The 24,296-nt window shown below is 42.7% G+C and overlaps 1 protein-coding gene across 1 annotated transcript in view; it reads left to right on the forward strand.

Moving 5' to 3' along the window:
- Positions 1–15,656: 15,656 nt before the first annotated feature.
- LOC126162393 (adenosine deaminase-like) overlaps positions 15,657–24,296 on the forward strand; it is a 173,585-nt gene continuing 164,945 nt past the window's right edge. The window contains exon 1 of the mRNA XM_049918871.1: positions 15,657–15,791. Coding sequence (XP_049774828.1) covers positions 15,747–15,791 — 45 coding nt within the window. The 5' untranslated portion in view covers positions 15,657–15,746. The remainder of the gene's footprint in view (positions 15,792–24,296) is intronic.

Here is a 24,296-nt window from a genome sequence, read left to right on the forward strand (position 1 = left end):
GGTTCTGTCCTATGCTACTGGCAGCATGACTGTGTTGGGCAAGATTTTCAGCATACCTGGATTTGCTTAGGTTGTTTAGACTGAATATGAAGTACCTTATGGGTTTGTCATGTGCTATTTGCAGAATGTGTTGGGCAAGCTGTGTGGCAAAACAGGCTTCGTTTGGATTGTTCGGGCGGATTGAATCCATGTATTCTTCTGATCTTGTTGTGAAGTTGCTACCAGTTTGTCCAATGTAGAACCTTGGACATGAGTTGAGTTTGCACACACCTGGCTTTTCATAATGTTGCATAGTAGTTCGAATATTGTGGATTATTTATTTATTTATTTATTTATTTATTTTTGTGAAGAATCTCGTGTTAAGGGGGGTAGGACGTCAAACGGGCCGACTTGGAGCAGGAGAGGCACCACAGGACATTTTAATATCTATACTTTTACAAATAAATTCATAAAACTTTGTCAGCATGACCAGGAGGGATTCAGAATTCACACTCATAGCAGTGGAAGTTCGAAAACATAACGAAGTATTTTTTTTTTTACATGTGAAATTTCATAATTTTTTTTCACTTACTAATGGCAGCATTTGTTGCTTTAGGTACACTTTTCTTCATAAGTAAGAGAGATGATTCGATGAATTTTGCACAGCATACAAACCATACTTAAAGGTGTATGAAACTCTAGAATTTTCCAAATCTATTAAAAACTATAGAAAAAATTGAGGTAATTAACTACAAAATTTGTGTTTTTTCTAAACATGAAGTTTAAAATACAACAGATCATTCGTTTTTTCATAAATTAAATAAATTCTAGAGTTTCATACACCTGTAAGTGTGGTATGTATGCTATGCAAAATTCATCGAAGAATCTCTCTAACTTATGAAGAAAAGTGTACCTATAGCAACAAATGCAGCCATTAGTAAGTGAATAAATGATGAACTTTCACACGTAAAAAATTATTTTGTTATTATAGATTAAGTTATGTATTAGTGCAGGATTGTATCCAATACTTCCGGGTTCACAGGCCGTGCTCGATGTGTAAAACTGTTTACAAATGTTTCATCGCCATGTGTGGGAGATTCCTTAGAGATAAAACTGGTAACTGCGTTGAAATCTCCAAGGGCCACGAACTGATAGGCGCATTATGAGCTATATGGAGACACCAGCCCTTATCAAGCGATACCAAACGCGTACGGTTGTCTCTGGCAGGGGACATCATTGCATCGCACCGGCGCATAAACATGTAGCTCACGCACCCACTACCCCTGGCACCAGTTACTCGTTGCATCAGACAGTTTTGATATGTGTCACTGTGCACTGCACTAACCATTTGAACACCGCCATAAAACAAATGCTGGTCTTTTCAGTGCTGCCACGCGGAGGGACTTAACGCCCTGCCGTCTGAAACCCTAGAAGCGATCAGGCAAATGAATACAGTCAACAATGACTGTAGACTGGCTCGTGACCCAATCTCAGCATCACAGCTGAATGGTAAGTAGTTTGATATTTTAGTTTTATTAGTGCTACATCATATTTAATGAAACTTGTGAGTAGCAATGTGAGTAGCATTTAAAAATGCAATAATTCATTACATGTTTCGGCAGTTCGGCAGCGTTTGCCAAGTGGTACAGGTCTTTTATTTCTTTTCAGCAGATGGCTGGGAAGAAAAGAAAGTATTGGGCAGAGGAAAATATGAGGAAGGCAGTGGAACCCATTAAAGGAAGACTCGTTTGAAGTACTCTCTTGGTGCAAAGTCCTCATCCTTATTTTATTTAACTCCACCTTTTGCCGCCTTAAAGATATTTGTATCCTTTTCATCTACACGAATTTTAACTAGTGCTCATCAACTAATGACAACACGTTTTTGCAACATTATCGAACAGGCTATTCTTTGTGAAACGAACAAGTGCTTCAGCACCAGTATAACAGATCTGTACCGAACTAGTTTAGAGATAACAAGTCTTGCTGGTTTGCCAAGAAATGACTCAGTAAAACTACGTTGAAAACCGTACGGGAATTTTTGTGCAGTTGTTTTAACGGCGCTCTCGATGGGGACAGGAGAGAAAACTTACGTGCAGCACGACATTCAAACAGTTGCAACACAAGCGCAAAAATCCCTATGTTCTGTGTATTTTCACACAGTAGTTTTCTTACCAGACATCCAAAAGTTTACATCTCTGAATACGTCTCATACAGATCTGTTATATTGGCGCAAAAGAACTATAGTTCCATTAAAATAAATTTAGTGCTGTATTTTGATGATAAATGAAATTGTGGAAACGTTTTGGTCTGTGAGGCCTGAATTTCTCCCAGCATATACTCGTACAATGTTCAGAAAACTCACGGGAATGTTGCCGGGTCAGTTCGTCGGCAACCGCCGTTATTTCGACAGCAGCACTCCCTGCCATTTTTAAGCAAAACGAATAGCTGAGAGGACTGCTTTACGTTGACTCACCTGCGGACACGGGCAATGCTACCATTGTTTTGGACAAGCAGGATTACTTTCTAAAGATGCAGTGTTTACTCTCTGATTGAGCGTATCGCAGGATCTGTGCTGACCGCCAAAAAGTGTTGAGAGAAAGAATAACAGCCTCCTGATTAAAAGTTCCTGATAGCATGGGATTTCGGCAGCCTTGAAACCTTTTTTCAGATATATGGACGATACTTTTGTTGTTTGGCTTCATGGCAGTGAGAATTTGAACGACTTTTTAGGGTACCTGAATTCGAGCTACCCAAATGTTTGATTCACGACGGAAGTGGAAAAGGATGGCTGTCTTCCCTTTCTTGATGTGGTGGTCAGGAGGAAAGTGGATGGTACACTGGGGCAAAGGACGCTACTTCCGCTGACTTGTAGCTACAGGCTTATAGTTGTCACCATCCGGCTCAACGGGAAGGGGTACTTCGTAACTTGGTTCACAGGGCCCATGTCATCACAGATCCTGAGAGTTTGTCAGCTGAGTTATTCCCATCTCGAAGTCACCTTTTTGTTAGAATGGTTATAGTGAAAGACAGATCAGATGTGCGTTGCGCCATCGGCTAACTGTGCACCGGTAAGCGAAGATAATACCGAGGTGACACCTAAGTCTACGGCCTTATTGCCTTGCGCAAGGAGCAATTCGAACATGATTGGTCGTATTTTGTGGAAATATGATGTGAAGTGTGTTTTTCGACCACCATCTATGATAAGTCCCGTAAAGAATGATATTGGTTTGCGTAAGGCGGGTGTCTACCGTATTCCTTGCAGCTACTGCTTGTCATATAGTGGTCAGACTATCAGGACTGTGGAGGATCTGATGTACTGATAACAAGTGGCTGACACGTTTACAACAGCCGCCATTGCAGAACATTGTCTTGGCACCGGTCATCCTATGGAATATAACAACACGGAGTTTCTGGCATGCACTTCCAGCTATTGGGATAGTGTTGTTAAGGAAGCTATTGGATAGTGTTGTTAAGGAAGCTATTGAAATTAAATTAACAAGTAACCCTATGAAAGATGGTAATTTTGTTTAAATTCTGCATCGTATCCTGATCTCTCCCTTGTAAAAAAAAAAAAAAAAAAAAAAAAAAAAAAAAAAAAAAAAAAAAAAAAAAAAAAAAACAGAGGGACAAAGTTTATGTTATCTCATCCATTATTATTAATTTCACTATTTCTTTGGTGTGTATGTATGTGTGTATGTGTGTGTGTGTGTGTGTGTGTGTGTGTGTGTGTGTGTGTGTGCATTGTCTTTCCGGTGTTTCTCTGAAAACCAAGGTTTTAAGTTCCCTTGCACAACCATTACTTACTGCAGTTTTGCATTGAAAATGGCAGCGAGTGGTCCTAGCCGGCCGCTGTGGCCGAGCGGTTCTAAGCGCTTCAGTCCGGAACCGCGCTGCTGCTACGGTCGCAGGTTCGAATCCTGCCTCGGGCATGGATTTGTGTGATGTCGTTAGGTTTAAGTAGTTCTAAATCTAGGAGACTGATGACCTCAGATGTTAAGTACCTTAGTGTTTAGAGCCATTTGAACCATTTTTGAATGGTCCTATCGAAATATCGACGGTTGTCGACGTCACCCGGCTGCGTTCCAAAAAAAATGGTTCAAATGGCTCTGAGCACTATGCGACTTAACAGCTATGGTCATCAGTCTCCTAGAACTTAGAACTACTTAAACCTAACTAACCTAAGGACAGCACACAACACCCAGCCATCACGAGGCAGAGAAAATCCCTGACCCCGCCGGGAATCGAACCCGGGAACCCGGGCGTGGGAAGCGAGAACGCTACCGCACGACCACGAGATGCGGGCCGGCTGCGTTCCAGAAAGTCATTTGGTTTGATCTGTGTTTCGCCGTCTCGTGATCTTCTCGTCTAGGTGGAAAAAGATTACAGATATCGTTAACTAGTCGAAAATTATTTGAGTTGACAACGTAAAGCGCATCGCGCTAAGTGAATACCAACATGAATTACTTGTGGTTGGCCCACAGAACATACAGGAACAATAAAAAGGGGTAACAGCACCACAGCAAATTCAGAAGGCATCTTTGCAGAGGCGAAATGAACAAATCAGCAGTGACCGCACATGCACTAAAACGGGCAGAACCATGATTTTCTACGGACTATATTTACAGTTACCGTAAGCAACTACGGTCATCACTTATCAAGGCAACCATTGCAGAATCAGAACCATCACAAGAGTTTACACACAAAAAGAGAAACAATAAGCAAAGTATGGACACCATTCTAACAACTGCGGACATTAAGAAACAATGCCGAGCTCGTCCGACAACGGACGGACGTAGTTGTATCTCGGATAACGGTCGCAGTTTCTTGCGTGCATACCAAGCAAACAGCTCGGGTGATGCTGATGTTTCAGGTTTAACACCGCATTTGCGAACGCGATGTTGAGAAACTGGAGGAAGAACTGTTCTCCGAAAGAATGAACTTTTCTGGTAATTTAAACCTATATTCAGTTATTAGGTCATGTTTACATGTAGCTTAGAACTCGTGCGCAATGTAGGTCATACTTTCCGCTGAGTATCTTGTTGTTCTCTGTCTTAAGTGGGTTCAGCAAATATCTATAATCATAGTAAGTAGAACGGATAAAATCTCACAGACATACTTAATAGAAAAATAATTAATTAACTCACGAAATTGAGCGAAAACGTTTCTGTCCCCGTCAGGAGCAGCGAAATATTACATACATGTCGATGCTTGTGTACGAGGACCTACAGGCAGACAAAATTTTAAGTTTTTGGAGAAGTCTTAGATTTATTATATTACTTCCTCATGTGTTAAGCATTCCGATAACTTGTCTATAAATACGTCCAGCATTAAAAAGATCTCAAAGGACAATTTCCGTAGAAACCCGAAGTTATTTAAAATGACACCACTCATTAATGGGTAGCCCTCTTTGAAAGCTTGAAAAATGGGTGATTTGAGATGTTTCTCAGGTAAAATAAAAAGTAATGCTTAATCGGATGATACAGTTTTATTTCTAAACACTTTTGTATTTAAGAAATCTTTTTATACCCAAGTCTGGCGCTCTCCCTAACCACTGCACCAGGTAGATGGACTTGCAGCCGGAACGTTGGTCATAGACGGAAATTCATAAAGCTCTCCTAATGGATACCTAACAAACTAATTTTGTGTAATTCATTTTCAATATTTTTTCTATCAGCATATATAGTATAATTGAAAAATTTAAAATTCTAACAAAATGTTTTTCGTCCAAAACGAAAGAGTGCACCGACATCGAAAAACGGCTACGTACGCTGACAGAGAATTCAAATTAGAATGCTGGCGCCAAATTCAGATCAAAGTCGTGTGAAACATTCTCATGTTATATTTCTCGTCAATTTAACAAAATACGATTTCGAGAAAAACGCGTTTAAAGTTCGGGTTACATTTTTTTATTAAGTTAAACATGTCTCTATTCAGCGATCCTCGGATTATAAAGCGAGCCTTCCATATCCAAAAGGAGGTCCTCCTTCGTCTTCTTCGTGGACGTGATGGACCTGAAGACCTTTTTGAGAGCTTCTGTCATCCGCTGCTCTGCTCGTTCAGTGCGCTTTTCGTCCGCTCTTGTGCAGAAGCTGTAACGTGATGGTCCAATCTCGAGTTAGAGAACGTTCATAATTTCCATAACGCCACATTGGTCGCGATGTCGATATTTGAATAGTTTCAGGAGACACTTTTTCGCAAATCGTCTTGGTACTCTACAACGAAGTTTATGGCGAACTTGGGATGAACACTACAATAATGTAGGCATCCCAGAAAACATTTCAATCCCACCAAAAATCAATTTTTTTAAATTTTCAGAAAGTACTACCCCTTTAAGTGAACTTCAGTTTTAAGGGCTTACATTGTATCACATCCGGACAGCTGTCTCGGACAACTAGTCATTGTCCTCTGAGAGTTTAAGAATAATGGCAGGTGTCAAGAGTCGAATGCGGATTTTGCAGTCTGTCCGCGGAAACTACTGTAAAATTGTCAGGATGCTCCTCTAAGCTATCGCCTGGCTACAGAGGAGGGCGGTCGTAATTCAAACCTAGAGAGCCAAAATGGTATAGTTCTGGGAGGATTTGAGAGTGAAAAACAGACCAAAATCGCTTTCTCCTTGAATAATAACCGCTTGGCAGCTCTTGTAAATATTTTATTTAACGACTAATTTCGTAACATGGAAGTCACCTGGTTAATCATGACATTATAGTTGCATAGTTGCAACATGGATGGGATGGAACATACCTATATATGAATAAGTGATGCAACTGGCGGATCTTCGGGTTCCTCAAGCGTACTATGAACGTTACTTGCGTTATTTATTCATAGACAAGAAACGTTCCGTTCTGCCCTTGCTGCAACTATAATGTCATGATTCACCATATTTAACCTAATGATTAGCTTCTAGGCTACAAAACCGATCTTTAATAAATTATTTACAAGAGCAACCAAGAGGTTATTGTTCAAGATGTCTACTTATGACTGCTGCTGTCCCTCATACAAGATAGTGCGTAACAAATGCGTTTTGTTCCACTGATATTTGTTTCTTACTAACCTGTTTCCTGCTCATTAGGCCATTATCAAGAAGTGTCTATAATACAGAACTGGACGTGTATGGTTTTGTTGTGTCGTGGACCACTCTGAAACTCCGTTCGAAACGTTAATGGTCTGTACACTGAGGTTACGATCAAGATCAACCTCTGTGCATCTTTAACTCTGTTGCATACAGTTCTAAAGGGCGATGGTTTTTACTGTACATACATTAAGGCAGCCCAACTTGATTTTATGAGTACACTAATAGAATGCTTCGTGAGTGGAGAACCACACATCTAAAATATAGGCAGGTGGATAGACAGAAATTTAAAATGAAGTCATATGACATAGAAGTGGAGGAAAACCTGGTGGCCATTTTGGAAACTCCCGTCTTCGATGCAGCTTGTGATTGTCAAATGGAATCAGAGTTATGGACAACGTCTGGGTAGAGCTTTATTCATTTTCGAGTTATGTCGCATTTGGCACAGAGCAAGGCAGATGCTACATGGTGGCCTCGTCGTGTTGTCTAGCTCGTTGTAAGGTTATTGTTATCCGCTTCACCCATTCCTCATCGACATCGACCATCACATGTACCTGAATCTGAACAAAAGCATAAAAAAGCAACCTTGTTCGACTGACCCCAGTTTCTGCGAGATGCGGCGAATATTGCTCCGAACCGTTACTGAACGATGCCAGAATAGAGGTTGATGTTATTTCATTCGTAACCATTTTCGATCGTCTAGCAGCCCGTTTGTCTGCAAAAGAGCCAGTTTCACGTAATTTTGCGATTAGTGTCACCAGCGCGCTTTGGGTAATGAGTGTTCAGTGTGGATGGCGTTAGCTGAAATCCTCTGCGATAACATGGTTGCCCCTCTCTCTTGATATCAGGACGATCTCAATGCTTTTGGCTTGTGTTGACGCCATCAGCTCTCGCACCAGCCGTAAGGAAGAAACATCTGTCGTAACTCGAGAATGAGTACTCAAATGAAAGGCACCAGTGTAATCCTCGTGTAACTCTCTATCTGTTTGATATGTCACACGAAGCCCCTTACGTTTGAAAATTGCTAGTTGAGTCAAAGATGGCAGCCTCCAAAATGGTCGCTATGTTGGTAACATAGCTTCATCGGTTTTCCCCCTCTCCCATCCCATACTAATTGACTTTAAATTTCTGTTTATCTCACCTGTTATTGTTTTAGAGGCGTTGTTCCCCACCTATGAATCATCCTGTACAACAGCACTCAGCCACACACGTCATCATCATAATGGTCATCCATGTTGGAAAGTCTTTCAACGACTTCTCCATCCACTACTATGGACAACCAAGCTGCTATTGCATATTTTCCAGTGCCATCTATCTACCTCGCATTAAATTGTTGTCTCTTACCTTTTTCTTGCCTTTCGGAATCTACCAAAAACATCCGTGGCGCTACGGCCATCCACTCACCTGCATAGGCCTACACGTTCCAACCTCTCCATTTCATATTCACTGAAGTTATGTCTTCCAGTCCAGTCTGTTCCATAACAAGTTTGTTTATTTTATGAGCATACATTCGTTGTTCGTCCACTGAGCAGCCGCCAGTTTTTGATGGTATTCCCATTAAATGTGTTATAAGTAAAAACTGACAATACACCGTTAATAAGTATACTATACAGACACAACGGAAATTATGTTTGTACTGCAATTTCACGGGACAAGAAGAACGAAATTGTTTCCTACGTACAAGTACACACAGAAGAGCCAAGGAAACTGGTACACCTGCTGAACAGCAGAACACGCAGAAGTACCGCAACACGACGTGGCGTCGACTCGACTAATGTCTGAAGTAGTGCTGGAGGGAACTGGCACCATGAATCCTGCAGGGCTGTCCATAAATCCCTAAGAGTGCACGTTGCAAGGCATCCCAGATATACTCAATAATGTTCATGTCTGGGGAGTTTGGTGTCCAGCGGAAGTGTTTAAACTCAGAAGAGTGTTCCTGGAGTCACTCTGTAGCAGTTCTGGACGTGTGGGGTGTCGTATTGTCCTGCTGTAATGGGCCAAGTCCGTCGGAATGCACAATGGACATGAATGGATGCAGGTGATTAGACAGGATGCTTACGTACGTGTCACCTGTCAGAGTCGCATTTAGACGTATCAGGAGTCCCCTATCAGTCCAACTGCACACACCTCACACCTTTACAGACCCTTCACCAGGTTAAACAGTCCCCTGCTGACATGCAGGGTCCGTGGATTCATGATGTCGTCTCCATACCCGTACACGTTCATCCACTCGATACATTTGAAACAAGAGTTGCCCGACCAGGCAACATGTTTCCAGTCATCAACAGTCCAATGTCGGTGTTGTCGGGCCCGAGCGAGACGTGAAGCTATAACTGGATGTGTTAGTCAGTTTACAGCTCGAAGGAAGGGTAAGTCTAACAAATAATGCTGTGCAGAACCGAAATAAAAAGGAATTAATTGAGTCCGTCCTAATACTGTTTCACTATTAGAAATAATAGTGCTAGAAGAATTGGTTAAAATGCTGTATCTGATTAGAAGTTTCCGGACAGTCATATGTAATTCGAAATTGTCCACTAGATGGCGAGAGAGGCGGACACGCTGGTGTAAAAGGAGGCAGGGAGTATTCTGTTGGCGGTAGAGAAGAAGTAACAGCAGAGCAGCTATCAGGAGAGCTCAGTGACTTCAGACGTGAAGGCCTACTAGTCATTCGATTCCACATGAGTAACAAATACTTTGGGGACGTTCCAACCATTCTACAGCTGACCAGTCGACTGTTGGTGATGTGATCAGTGGCTTCGCAAAGGTATAACCACAGATAAACCGAGAACAGGCATAGCTCATGTGCAGACGGGCAGGGACTGTCGAGCTTTGCGGAGGGTTTAATAATTTTTTCATAATGCGGGGCCACAGTCATAATATATTTCTTTAAACTATGACTGTGACCCCGCATTATGAAAAAAAAAATATTAAATGTCTGCCTAGCCAAGCATTTGGGAATGTACTTCGCTTCCAACGGCTGAAGATAAAATTATTGAAAGATATTGAGTGTATTAGATTTAACAAAAAATGCACAACTGAACAAGTGATACCAAATTACATTAACATTAATACTAAAACTACTTCAAGACCAGCTAAACGTGCACTGGAGGAAACACTTGATAATGGCACTTTGAAATATAATGATCGTGTAAATGTAACACTGCAAATAAACAACAGTCTAATTGCGGAGGGTGGTTGTAATAATCGCATAGAAACAGCGGAAGGAATTACCCATAAGTTCCAAAGTGCTACCAACAGTCCAGCTAGCACAGTGACTGCGCGTAGAGAGTTTAAAAGATGGAGCACAATGATCGAGCAGCTCTTTATAAACCACGCATGTAGTCTAAGCCACGCTTGGATAGTGTAAAGAGCGATGACACTGAGCAGTGAATGACTGGAAACAATTTACACTACTGGCCATTAAAATTGCTACACCACGAAGATCACGTGCTACAGACGCGAAATTTTACCGACAGGAAGAAGATGCTGTGATATGCAAATGATTAGCTTTTCAGAGCATTCACACAAGGTTGGCGCCGGTGGCGACACCTACAACGTGCTGACATGAGGGAAGTTTCGAACCGATTTCTCATACACAAACGGCAGTTGACCGGCGTTGCCTGGTGAAACGTTGTTGTGATGCCTCGAATAAGGAGGAGAAATGTGTACCATCACGTTTCCGACTTTGATAAAGGTCGGATTGTACCTTACCGCAATTGCGGTTTATCTTATCGCGACATTGCTGCTCGCGTGCGTCGAGATCCATTGACTGTTAGCAGAATATGGGATCGGTGGGTTCAGGACAGTAAATACGGAACACCGTGCTGGATCCCAACGGCCTCGTATCACTAGCAGTCGAGATGACAGGCATCTTATCCGCATGGCTGTAACGGATCGTGCAGCTACGTCTCGATCGCTGAGTCAACAGATGGGGACGTTTGCAAGACAACAACCATCTACACGAACAGTTCGACGACGTTTGCAGCAGCATGGACTATCAGCTCGGAGACCATGGCTGCGGTTACCCTTGATGCTGCATCACAGACAGGAGCGCCTGCGATGGTGTACTCAACGACGAACCTGGGTGCACGAATGGCAAAACGTCAGCTTTTCGGATGAATCCAGGTTCTGTTTACAGCATCATGATGGTCGCATCCGTGTTTGGCGACATCGCGGTACACACATTGGAAGCGTATTCGTCATCGCCATACTGGTGTACCACCCGGCGTGATGGTATGGGGTGCCATTGGTTACACGTCTCGGTCACCTCTTGCTCGCATTGACGGCACTTTGAACAGTGGACGTTACATTTAAGATGTGTTACGACCCGTGGCTCTACCCTTTATTCGATCCCTGCGAAACCCTACATTTCAGCAGGATAATGCACGACCGCATGTTGCAGGTCCTGTACGGGCCTTTCCGGATACAGAAAATGTTTGACTGCTGCCCTGGCCAGCACATTCTCCAGGTCTCTCACCAATTGAAAACGTCTGGTTAGTGGTGGCCGAGTAACTGGCCCGTCACTGTACGCTAGTCACTACTCTTGATGAACTGTGGTATCGTGTTGAAGCTGCATGCGCAGCTGTACCTGTACACGCCATCCAAGCTCTGTTTGACTCAATGCCCAGGCGTATCAAGGCCGTTATTACTGCCAGAAGTGGTTGATCAGAGTAGTGATTTCTCAGGATCTATGCACCCAAATTTCGTGAAAATGTAATCACATGTCAGTTCTAGTATAATATATTTGTCCAATGAATACCCGTTTATCATCTTCATTTCTTCTTGGTGTAGCAATTGTAATGGGCGGTAGTGTAGTTGGGGTGATGAATCACACTATACCCAGTGGCAATCCGATGGAAGGCTTAGGGTTTGGCGAATGCCTGGACATCGTTACCTGCCATCGTGTGTAGTGCTAACTGTACATTTCTTGGGAGGAGATGTTAAGGCATTGGGGTGTTTCTCGTCGTTGTGGCATGGTCCCTTTATTACCTTAAGAAAAACTTTTTTGCGGGAGAATATGATAACGTTTGACAATATAGTGTGCTACGTTCAGTAGCGAAATGTTCGGATACTGTGATTGTATCAGCGTGATAATGCACCCTGTCTTGAAGTAGCATCTCTGAGACAGTGGTTTGTGGACAATAACATTCCTGAAAAGTACTGGCCTACCCTTAGTCCCCACTTGCACTCAATGGAACACCTTTGGGATGAGGTGGAACAACGTCTTCGTTCCAGACGTCAGCGTCTAACATCACTACCTTTTTCTGGTTTTGGCTTTTGAGGAAGAATGGGCTGCCGTTCCTCCACAGATATTCGAACACTTTATTGAAAGTGTCCCCAGCACCAGAAAGGTGGAGAAGGGTAGACGCATCCCATATTAATGTTAGCTAAAAGTTGTTTCCATACTTTTGATCTGATAGTGTACATTAGTTCGCAAATGGTTCTCTCTAGTTCACGAAAAAATTCGAAGATCTGTAATAGGATATTCCATAAAATTAAGGTACTGGTGGAAAACTACTGAAGAGGAACGAAACTGACAGCAACAAACTGCTGGGCAGACGAGAAGGCATACTAAGAGGAACTTGGGAAAAAATCTGGAAAACAAGCTCTGTTTGTTGATTGTATTCAGAGGTAAGAAGCAAAAATAATGTGGTAATGATGTAAGTAGTAAAAGAGGAGAAATGTTAGAATATGTTGTTCAAATTTCCGAGGACTTTGAGTGTATCAGATATAAGCAGATAACGTCATTGACATATAGAGCGCTGGAACAAGTTCATGAGGCAATAAAATAGTCAAATGAATGATCACAAATGTTTCAGTTAGTGAGAAACATGATTTTTCTCCTAACCCTCTTCTTTCTTTTGATTTCATTTGATCTAACCAGGGAGACAAAAGAACAGTGGTCTTCAGACCCCTGTTGTTCACACTGAAATTAAGTTTATTTTTCGGTATCTCTCCCTGACATTCCAGAAAAAATAACCAGTAATCGTCACTTTACTAGATCTCCATTAGTCACAGTTTCTTCTGCAATTAATGACTGAAGTATTTTGTTCTTTTGGCCTCAGTGCTTCGCATCGGAAGATTAAATATGGTGGTAATTCATCCACCGCACCACATAGTCTGCACTTAGAGCCTCTTTCTATGTTCCCACCATGTGCAGTTTTTTTTAAGTGCTCTTGGCCAGACATTAGATGTATTTTGAATCTTCTTCCTTTAGTTTTTGGGTCTTATTTATAAATTAGAGGAACTTGCTCTAAGAGAATGCGTAGCAGTACCTTTAGCTATTTGTCTTCCACATATTGCTGGCATGATATTTCCACGCCTCCTCAATCCGTTTATTTTTTTCGTACAGGGAACATCAGAGGTGAATTACAATAAGAACGTGCAATATTCTTTCGTCTTCGTGGTGCTGGCTTTGGGCTGCCTGGCATGTCCCACGTGCGTGTAGCTTCCGCCCCAGAGTCGCTCTAATGCGTGGACGGGACGCCAGTGTCGGGAAGCTCAGATGTACACACTTACCTTCACACATACCGCTTTCGTCTCCCACTAACAACGAACCATTATGCATTTGCTGCAACCATATAAACAGTGTAAGTGAAGGATCAGTTTTCTTCGGGAACCTCTTCTGGAGGTTTAAGGTTATTTAATAATTTTATCTCAACAGTTCGCATTCAATCAGCAATTTGACAAGTAGAGTAGATTTGTGATTTTAAGGATGACGTAATAGGCCTTTTACATCCTTATCTCCAGCTACAATAAGAGATGTAATTTTTCCGTGTCACAGTACTTATCACCGAAAATCGACTTCTAACATTAGACTGCACCACTATAATATCACCACATCCTCTCCGAACAGTCTTTCAAGTATGAACCGTTACTTAACAGAATCAGTCAGACAGACCTGCGAGACAGTTACTTACATCGATATTACACAAAATACTCACGAACAATCCACCTACTGCTGACCATTCTAATAATTCAGACGTATTTTTACAGGTAATGAGAAGTTGACCAGCTAATTTCTTTGTTCAAGAAATCTGCCAACTTCTTTAGAAGTGTGAAGGCACCAACTACAAGGATCTATCCGAAAATATTCTGCAGTGATATGGGAATCCAAGGTGAAACTCGTCATGAAAGCTACCCTTCTTGCGTTGCGGCTAGGACGTCTACCCCGAAAACTGCAGGCGACGAAAATGAAGAACATTTCCTCCATGAAAATTCTGAGATGCAAGAAATGTACAAAGGTAAAGTGGAATATACCAGTGCTGACTGATTACTGCTGTACACCAATACTGGCTGATTACTGCTGTTCAGTCTTAAGAGAATCTCCAGTAACTTTATAAAAACTATAGGAGAATCGATTTTACCTTCAGCGACATTACAACGGTCTCTAAATACGGATATTTTAAGGGTAATTCGGCAAAAGTGGACTAGCTAAAAAACTAGAGCATAGCTTGCATCTCAACGACCATTTTCATGCTCAGCACTTCAAATTAAAGACACAGAAAAAAAGTGAAATTTCGTTGGTTACAGTTGTATATTAGTTGCAGATCGTACATTTACGTAGGATGCTGGGGGTGTAGGTAGTGATTAATATATACCCACTTCAGTGACGTACTGTAGTTTTAAGAGTCTTCCCATAAACACATCAAATAATTTACTATCTGAAGGTTTCGGCACGGATGTAACAGTGTCGCGAAGTGGACTACGCCTTCAGTACAGACTGTCGGTTTTGCGGCCATGCGTCCACACTCCAATACCTGACCTGCTGCCTAGGGGAAAATGATCATTGATTGCTTACTTGTGCCACGCTGCTTGGAGGTACCAACCAACCTAAAAACATATTACTCATAATAGCTACAATTATTAATCTGCAAATGAAATAATACTGATGTAATAGTGTTCAGTACATCGATTCCTTGTCTGGGGCAGACTCTTAATCCTTCAGGAAATTTCAGTAGTACCTTGGCGGAATGGAACATTCATTGATCAACCGTCAGTAACTATGTGCTGTATGTAGTACACGTTCCTTAAAACCTAGTATTAAGGCGGTTGTGCCGATTCTATTGGAAGTTGAACATTCTGTACTCAAGAAACTTCATGGAGGGTTCGTTGACGACCGCTTCGTTAGAAAATCTTCACCTCATCAGAAAATGGCCGGAAACTAAATAAAAAAATAAAAAAAATAAAAAAAAACATACCGAAATTTGACTGGTGAGGGCTCTTGCAAACATGAAGCACTTGTCGGCTTGCGCTGTCTAAGGAAGTACATGTTCAACAGAGATATCGTTCCTTCTAAAGTTAACATGAAGTGCTGAAACGACAAAATGCAAACTTTCGTTTTGAATAGTTTTTTTTACTGTAGTAGAGTAAATTCTGTAAAGCTCAGTGAAAAGAAGTGCGACTTGAAGTAACTGCGCGAGTTGCAGGTACAGTCGCAGTCACCATCTGCCGGCAGGATGGCTGTACTAGCTGCCCGCAGCACAGTGTCACCACCTGTCAGAGACGGAGAAAACTATTGGCGCCAGGATTAAAAAGATCGCAACCAGAGGCGCAACGGGAACGAGGTGACGTTAAAAACCACGTTGCCAGAAGCACTGATCGCCCGATAATCTATGCTCACAGTCTTCGTTTGCCACTCGGCGCGTTCGCAAGTACTGGATCGCACATACTCTGCTCCACACCTGCGCTTGCCAATATGAATCCATCCCAAAACGCTCTAAAAAATCTGCCCAAATCTAGGGTAAGTGCTTTCTGAAATTTAGTTCTGGAGTCTCCCACTTTAATTTCTACGTATTCACCGCAATTTCGAAATATTCCAGTTATAAACTGGACGCTGTTTAGGCCCTCAGTGAGAAGTGATGGACTTTCAGCTGCACCGTAGATGTCAAAATAGAGTTCTATTCATCTTGTGGTTGATGCTGACTTCTGCTCCAAGTTTGCTTTCTAATATGTAATAACTAAAATACGGTTCTTCCTTGAGCGAGCACAAATTCTTCTTGTTTAAAACCCAAACATGTTTCTGTGAACTTTCATCATCGTCAGTGGGTTCATTTATTTTCTAAGTATCACATACTGATATTTATGTGACTGAATGACATTTGCTGTGCGGCTGATATTTTGATCCAGTTTATCATCTTTTGTTAACTCCGCTTTCTCATGCCTCCACAGGGTGTGTAAGCTGGGCCTTGTACCTCGCACTCGTTACATACCTTGTAGAGGCATGAAAAAGCGAAATCAACAAAAAACGACAAACTCGAACAAAACATTAAATTTACCATCAAATTGGCCTGCGGCGTAGAAGATATCTCTTACAGACATTATGTAATAAAATTTACGTAACTGCTATTGTAGTTTAATGATGTATTTATTGTGATGGATACATTTCGGTTATAATGCCATCTTCAGACCATCTATGAAAGTGAGATATAATTTTTTGTTTTATTATTATGTTTGTTAATCATATTTTCTGGCATAAAAATGTGGTGCTTACGTCCATATATCATCAGCGATTCTGTGGTTTGCTCCCGTTGTTAATGGTCCTTTACTGTAATTTGTAAAATATGAAGTTTTATCGTCGGATTTGACAGATTGATAGTTGGACCCTCTGTCATATATGACAAAGCGTCAAATTATAAAAAATTACAAGAAAAGATCAAACAATAGGGGCAAACCTCAAAACAGCTCATAGCATAGGAGTCGTAAATCTACACCATGTTTTAATATGATACAGAGTAACAGTGATTACTGATGATGTATTGAAAAACTACCAAATTTGCACAGTTTATCAGAAAATATGGTTAACTAACATTACAATAAAATATAAAATATTATGTCACTTTCGCAGATAGTCTTAGCGTCGCTGCCTCTGGATCACGGGGTCCCGGATTCGAATCCCGATCGGGTTGGGGATTTTCTCTGCCCAGGGTCTGGGTGTTTGTGTTGTCCTTATCATTTCATCATCATCATTTGTGAGAGTGACTAGATTGGATTGTGAAAAGAAAATGGACTGTGTAAAAATTGGAACTTTGTGCGGGCGCTGACGACCGCGCAGTTGAACGCCCCACAAACCAAACATTATCATCATTTTCGCAGATAGTCTGAAGATGGCATTCTAGCCGAAATGGACACATCATAATAAATACATCATTTAACTGCCATGGCAGCAATCTGGATTTTATTATATAATGTACTGCAAATCTCAGACAGCCACATAAATAACAGTACGTGACAATAAGATAATAAACGAACCCACTGACGATGGTAAAATTTTGCCGTGTTCAGGTGTTAAACAAAGAGGACTTGTGTTTGTTCAAGGCAGAATCTTATTTCCAGAATCCTGCTTCTGATGGTGTATTTCAATTATCTGTAATAATCTCAAGATACAAAACAAAATATTATGGGCAAGAAACATTTTTAATACTGTTGCTCATAAGTTTTCTATTTAGCTGAGTAAATATCTTGAAGTCAACTTACGAATAGTTTCTTATATATGAATAGTCATACATTTGGATGTATTGTCTCCTGCGGCAAGGTCGTTGCCTGAAATCAAAGAATTTTTTTTTTTCTCTAGCGATGAAATGAAACATATTTACGGTCATTGTGTGGAATTTCTTCAATATGTGTACAATTATTTTCTAACCAGTGGCGTTTCTCACGCTCTTAAGGTACTTTCGAAAGATATCCTCAAATATAAATAACAGTCCTCTACAGATAACAGTAATTTCCACTTAACTGGCGGACCTTACATCCTACAATAGTAATTTCCACATACATAGAGTGAAGTCGAACATCGCCAACACAATTTCTGATGTTGTTTCGGGATATTTCTCGAGCATTTTGGTGTAAGGACCTCCCTTCATATCACTCCTATAAGGATCGTGAGGAGAAGGTTAGATTAATTACAGAACGCACCGAGGCATTTAAAAACGGTCATTCTTCCCGCGCTCCATACGTTCACGGAACGGGAAAAAGCCTTAATTGCCGGTACGATGGGACATACCATTTCCCATGCACTGTAGATGTAGATGTACTTTCCAATGGCTCGTCACAGAATACACGGTGTCCCAAACCTTTTGGGTCAAATTGAATCAGGTGATAGTGGGTCCAAAGCCGATTATATTGAGATAGGGAACCAAGGGTAGGAAATGCATATTTATTATGTTATGAGATACACAGCGTACGCTGGATAACAACAACGCAGCTCATAGTAATTGTTTAAATGGTTCAAATGGCTCTGAGCACTATGGGACTTAACATCTGAGGTCATCAGTCCCCTAGAACTTAGAACTACTTAAACCCAACTAACCTAAGGACATCACACACATCCATGCCCGAGGCAGGATTCGAACCTGCGACCGTAGTGGTCACGCGGTTCAAGACTGTAGCGCCCGCGCCTAGAACCGCTCGGCCATTCCAGCCGGCAGTAATTGTTCAAAGCGACAACCGCGCCTCAGAGCATGTATTGCAATGGGGCAAGCAGTTCTGCCGCATTCTTGTAGAGATCCCGGTTGTCTGTTGTGCACTGGAACAGGCAGCTGGTGATAAACAGCGTACGCCACTGACCACCAAACAGACATACTGACACAACTTAGCTCAGAGCACGCGTGTCATGTGACGAGCGCCATCCTCGGAGACAGTACTCCTTGTTGTCCGTGAAAGGGTGTGGTTTCAACTGGGCGGTGCACCAGCCCAGTCCGAAATTAATGTCCTGAATGACACGTAGCCTCATCGTTGGCCTGGAAGGGGAGGTCCTCTCGCATGGTCAGCACTATCGCAGGATCTCACACTTGTGGACTTTTTCCTCTGGGATTACGTGAAGCTGTTGGTGTATGAAACCCCTTAGAAACGGATGAAGACCTGCTTGCTAGCGTCCAAGATGCCTGTCTCCTGGTACAAAAGACACGGGGATCTTTGAGAGAATGCGCCGTTGCGAACAGTTAGTATGAGCTATGTTGCGGTGTGCGCTGCGTATGCCCATAACACAATAAATATGCATTTTAGACCATTAATTCCCTGTCTCAACATAATCGGTTGAAGATCCACTATCATGTGTTTCAATTTGACCCAAAAGGTTTGAGACACCCTGAAAGTTGAAATTCCTCTGATTCATTACACCCATTTATCTTTGCATCTGTATTCCAATAGAACAAATGTGCATTGTGTGTCTTGTTGGGAAACAAATTTACTCCATTCTATTGACAACAGTACTGCCCATTATACTGTTCCGCCTAAAATTTGCATTCACTGTTGCTCGTTTCTGAGTCCGTCCCCTCCCGCCGGAGGTTCGAGTCCTCCCTCGGGCATGGGTGTGTCAGTTGTTCTTACCATAGGTTAGTTTAAGTTAGTTTAAGTAGTGGGTAAGTCTAGGGACCGATGACCTCTGCAGTTTGGTCCCTTAAGAACTCGCACACATTTGGACATTTTTTGTTTTTGTTCTCCGTCATCGTTACTTGTACGTTAACAGTGATACACCGCAGAGCAGATTGGTTTATTAGCGAAGAGTTTGCCGACATGCATCTCGTGGATAAGTTCAATGAATGTGGTTGAAGAGCGGCACAACGCCGCTACGCTGAGTTGCTACCGCAGCGATAATACCGTAAATATAATTTTGCATCTGAGGTTTGTTGCTTCACTATGTGTTTTGTGTTGTGCGGTTTGATGATCGTATATTAAAGGCTTTCTTACAGTTGTAAAATCACGGAAACTAAGCTAATTGCGGTAACAAACCAAATACAAGAGGCACCAACTGAAAACGAGGCAGATGGAAATAAGAAAGTAAACTGTTTATTATTTCAAAATCGATCATCATAACTGTTAATACATTTATCCCGCTGTGAGACAAGGCGGCCCGTGCCAACATGGAAAAATGTTTGCGGTTGCCTGAGGAACCATGATTGTGGCCAGACGTGGATCTCTTGGTCCAAAGCAAACCTATGGCCACGAATGTCTTTCTTCAGAGCTCCAGAAATATGGACAACGCAGGGGGAGAGATCGGAACTATATAGAGGCGGGTCCATATGTCACCAAGGTTGTTTCGATTGCGCTGCAGAAGTTTCGCTGGGAACCCCTTACACATCTTCCACACAGTTCCCAAGCGATTTTTATAGTTTTGGCGTCTTGGAGAGAGACATTCGTAGCCATCGACTTCCTTCGGACGAAAAGGTGCAAACCTGCGTACAATCATGTTTCCATAGGCAACCGCAAACATTTTTCAATGAAGGCTCTGTCTTCTTTCACAGTGGTTCAAAATGGTTCAAATGGCTCTGAGCACTATGGGACTGAGGTCATCAGTCCCCTAGAACTTAGAACTACTTAAACTTAACTAACCTCATATCCATGCCCGAGGCAGGATTCGAACCTGCGACCGTAGCAGTCGCGCGGTTCCGGACTGAAGCGCCTAGAACCGCTCGGCCACCACGACCGGCGTTTCACAGTGGGATAAATGTATTAACAGTTATGGGATTACTTCTGAAACAATAAAGAGTTTACATTTTTCCACCTGCCTCGCTTTCATTTAAATGCTCCTTATAACTCAAATTGCAATTATAGTAACGACTCTATAACGAGTTACTAGAGACCCTTATACCAAAATACTCATAAGACATCCGTGAACGGTCTCAGAAAACTTGTCGGTGAAATTCGGTTCAGCCCGTATATTTTCCCGTTAGTGATGTAAATAAAAACCATCCGAAAACATGTTCTTACTTATTTGCAATAACTCATATAACTACGGATACGCCAATTATCTGCCTTCTTCAATAACTGATCCCAACTATGAAAACATGCTTCTGTCGCATGACGTTGGCCTTTTACCGAAGCGGTCGTCACAGAATGCGGAAAAACGGAGCTAGGTGAACCGGCGTTCGTAAGCTTCGGTTTCGTGTCAGAAGCGACAGGGAAATGGGAAATTAAATACAGGATAAGACTTGCAATGAGGAAAAACCATTCGCCTGACTGACTTGAAAGACAGAAAGCCTAGCCAAGTGTTGCGCCGTAAATGTTCCGTCAGCTGGCCGTGCTGATAACCAGTGGCAGATATGGCCACAGCACGCGCTGCAGAAACTCGGTCAGTACACGCAGTAGCGGTGCGGTCAGCAGGGCCGCCAGCTGAGCCAACGGCTACACGAGGCGTGCCGCGCGGCCTCTGCCGCGAGACATCCGCACAAAACCTTTGTACTGCGGGACAGAAATTGTTGTAAGCTAAATACTCTGATGCTCATTCCACTCAAGAATGGACCAGGTGAAAAATTTCTGAGCGGGCAAGCTCAGAATATTCCTGTATTTCCTTTTGAAAATTAATATTTCCTATTTAGGTTTCTAAGAATTAATTCTATTTAAGATTTTTAAATGTCTCTGCTATTGAAAACATAAAAGGATTGGACAAAAATATGAAAACACACGAGAAATGTATGCTTGAACATACATGCAAATACTAGCCACGCCTACAAGTTAGTATTCAGCATTTGACCACGAACGGCACCTATGCGTCCTCAATACATTGAAAATGTCAGTCGTCGCCAGAACTGGTTTCTGTGTAGGCGTGAAAGCATTATGTTGGAGCTAAGCGAATTGTTGGAGCTCGTATGGTGAGAGCTTTCGTAACCGAGGTAGCCGAAGTGTTTGCGGGCAAGAGGCAACGTATCAGAGATTTATACCACATCCAGGGGAAGCAGAAAAACATCAACCGCTAAGTCGTAACGCGGACGAAAGTGTGTGTTGAGTGATCGCGACACACGGTCATTGATGAGGATTGTGACGCAAAGTAAGAGGACGACAGCCCCGGAAGGCACCGCAGAACTGAATTTAGCACTGGTGAACTCTTTTCAGCATCCAAACAATACAAAGCAAGGAACTGCAGGACGAGCTGCCCGTAACAGCTAAACGTGGTGCCGAAGCCCTAAAACCTAGGCTATGGAGCAATGGGAGAAGGTCGTTTGGACGCATGATTCTCGGTCCACACTGTTTCCAACTTCTGGCCGAATTTTCGTGGTGGCGGTTTGCTGATGGTTTGGGCAACTATACTGAAGAGCCGAAGAAACTGGTACACTTGCCTAATATCGTGTAAGACCCCCGCGAGCTCGCCGAAGTGCCGCAAAACGACGTGCAGTGGTCTCGACTAATGTCTGAAGTGGTTCTGGAGGGAATTGACACCATTAATCCTGGAGGGCTGTCCATAAATCCGGAAGAGTACGAGGGAGTGGAGATCTCTTCTGAATAGCACGATGCAAGGCATCCCAGATATGCCCAATAATGTTCACGTCTGGGGAGTTTGGTGGCCAGCGAAAGTGTTAAAACTCAGAAGAGTGTTCCTGGAACCACTCTGTATCAATTCTGGACGTCTGGGGTATCGCATTGTCCTGCTGGAATTGCCAGAGTCCGTCGGAATGCACAATGGAAATGAATGGACGCAGGTGATCAGACAGGATGCTTACGCACGTGCACCTGTCAGAGTCGTATCTAGATGTGTCAGGGGTCCCATATCACTCGAACTTCCCACGTCCCACACCATTACAGAGCCTCCACAAGCTTGAACATTTCTCTGCTGACATGCAGGGTCCATGTATTCATGATTCCATTCGCTCGACACAATTTGAAACGAGACTCGTTCGTCCAGGCAACATGCTTCCAGTCCTCAACAGTCCAATGTCGGCGTGGACGGGTCCAGGCGAGGCGTAAAGCTTTGTGTCGTAGTCATCGAGGGTACACGAGTGGGAGCTCGGCTCCGAAAGCCCATATCGATGATGTTTCATTGAATGGTTCGCACGTTGACACTTGTTGATGGCCCAGCATTGAAATCTGCAGCAATTTGTGGAAGGGTTGCACTTCTGTCACGTTGAACGATTCTCATAAGTCGTCGTTGGTCCCGTTCTTGTAGGATCTTTTTCCGGCCGCGGTGATGTCGGAGATTTGATGTTTTACCGGATTCCTGATATTCACGGTACTCTCGGAAATGGTCGTACGGGAAAATCCCCACTTCATTGCTACCTCGGATACACTGTGTTCCATCGCCCGTGCACGGACTATTTAACACCATGTTCAAACTCACTTATCTTGATAACCTGCCATTGTAGCAGCAGTAACCGATCTAAGAACTGCGGCCAGACACTTCTTGTCTTATACAGGGTGGTCCATTGATAGTGACCGGGCCAAATATCTCATGAAATAAGCATCAAACGAAAAAACTACAAAGAACGAAACTCGTCTAGCTTGAAGGGGGCAACCAGATGGCGCTATGGTTGGCCCGCCAGATGGCGCTGCCATAGGTCAAATGGATATCAACTGCATATTTTTTTTAAATATGAAGCCTCATTTTTTAACATATTCGTGTAGTACGTAAAGAAATATGAATGTTTTAGTTGGACCACATTTTTCACTTTGTGATAGATGGCGCTGTAATAGTCACAAACGTATAAGTAAGTGGTATCACGTAACATTTCGCCAGTGCGGACGGTATTTGCTTCGTGATACATTGCTCGTGTTAAAATGGACCGTTTACCAATTGCGGAAAAGTTCGATATCGTGTTGATGTATGGCTATTGTGATCAAAATGCCCAACGGACGTGTGCTATGCATGATGCTCGGTATCCTGGACGACATCATCCAAGCGTCCGGAGCGTTCGCCGGATAGTTACGTTATTTAAGGAAACAGGAAGTGTTCAGCCACATGTGAAACATCAGCAACGACCTGCAGCAAATGATGATGCCCAAGTAGGTGTTTTAGCTGCTGTCGCGGGTAATCCGCACATCAGTAGCAGACAAATTGCGCGAGAATCGGGAATCTCAAAAACGTCGGTGTTGAGAATGCTACATCAACATCGATTGCACCCGTACCATATTTCTATGCACCAGGAATCGCATGGCGACGACTTTGAACGTCGTGTACAATTCTGCTACTGGACACAAGATATATTACGGGACGATGACAGATTTTTTACACGCGTTCTATTTAGCGACGAAGCGTCATTCACCAACAGCGGTAACGTAAACCGGCATAATATGCACTATTGGGCAACGGAAAATCCACGATGGCTGCGACAAGTGGAACATCAGCGACCTTGGCGGGTTAATGTATGGTGCGGGGTTACGGGGCGAAGGATAATTGGCCCCCATTTTATCGATGGCAATCTAAATGGTGCAATATATGCTGATTTCCTACGTAATGTTCTACCGATGTTACTACAAGATGTTTCACTACATGACAGAATGGCGATGTACTTGCAACATATGGATGTCCGGGACATAGCTC

Source organism: Schistocerca cancellata, chromosome 2 (assembly GCF_023864275.1).
Source record: "Schistocerca cancellata isolate TAMUIC-IGC-003103 chromosome 2, iqSchCanc2.1, whole genome shotgun sequence".
Taxonomy (NCBI): domain Eukaryota; kingdom Metazoa; phylum Arthropoda; class Insecta; order Orthoptera; family Acrididae; genus Schistocerca; species Schistocerca cancellata.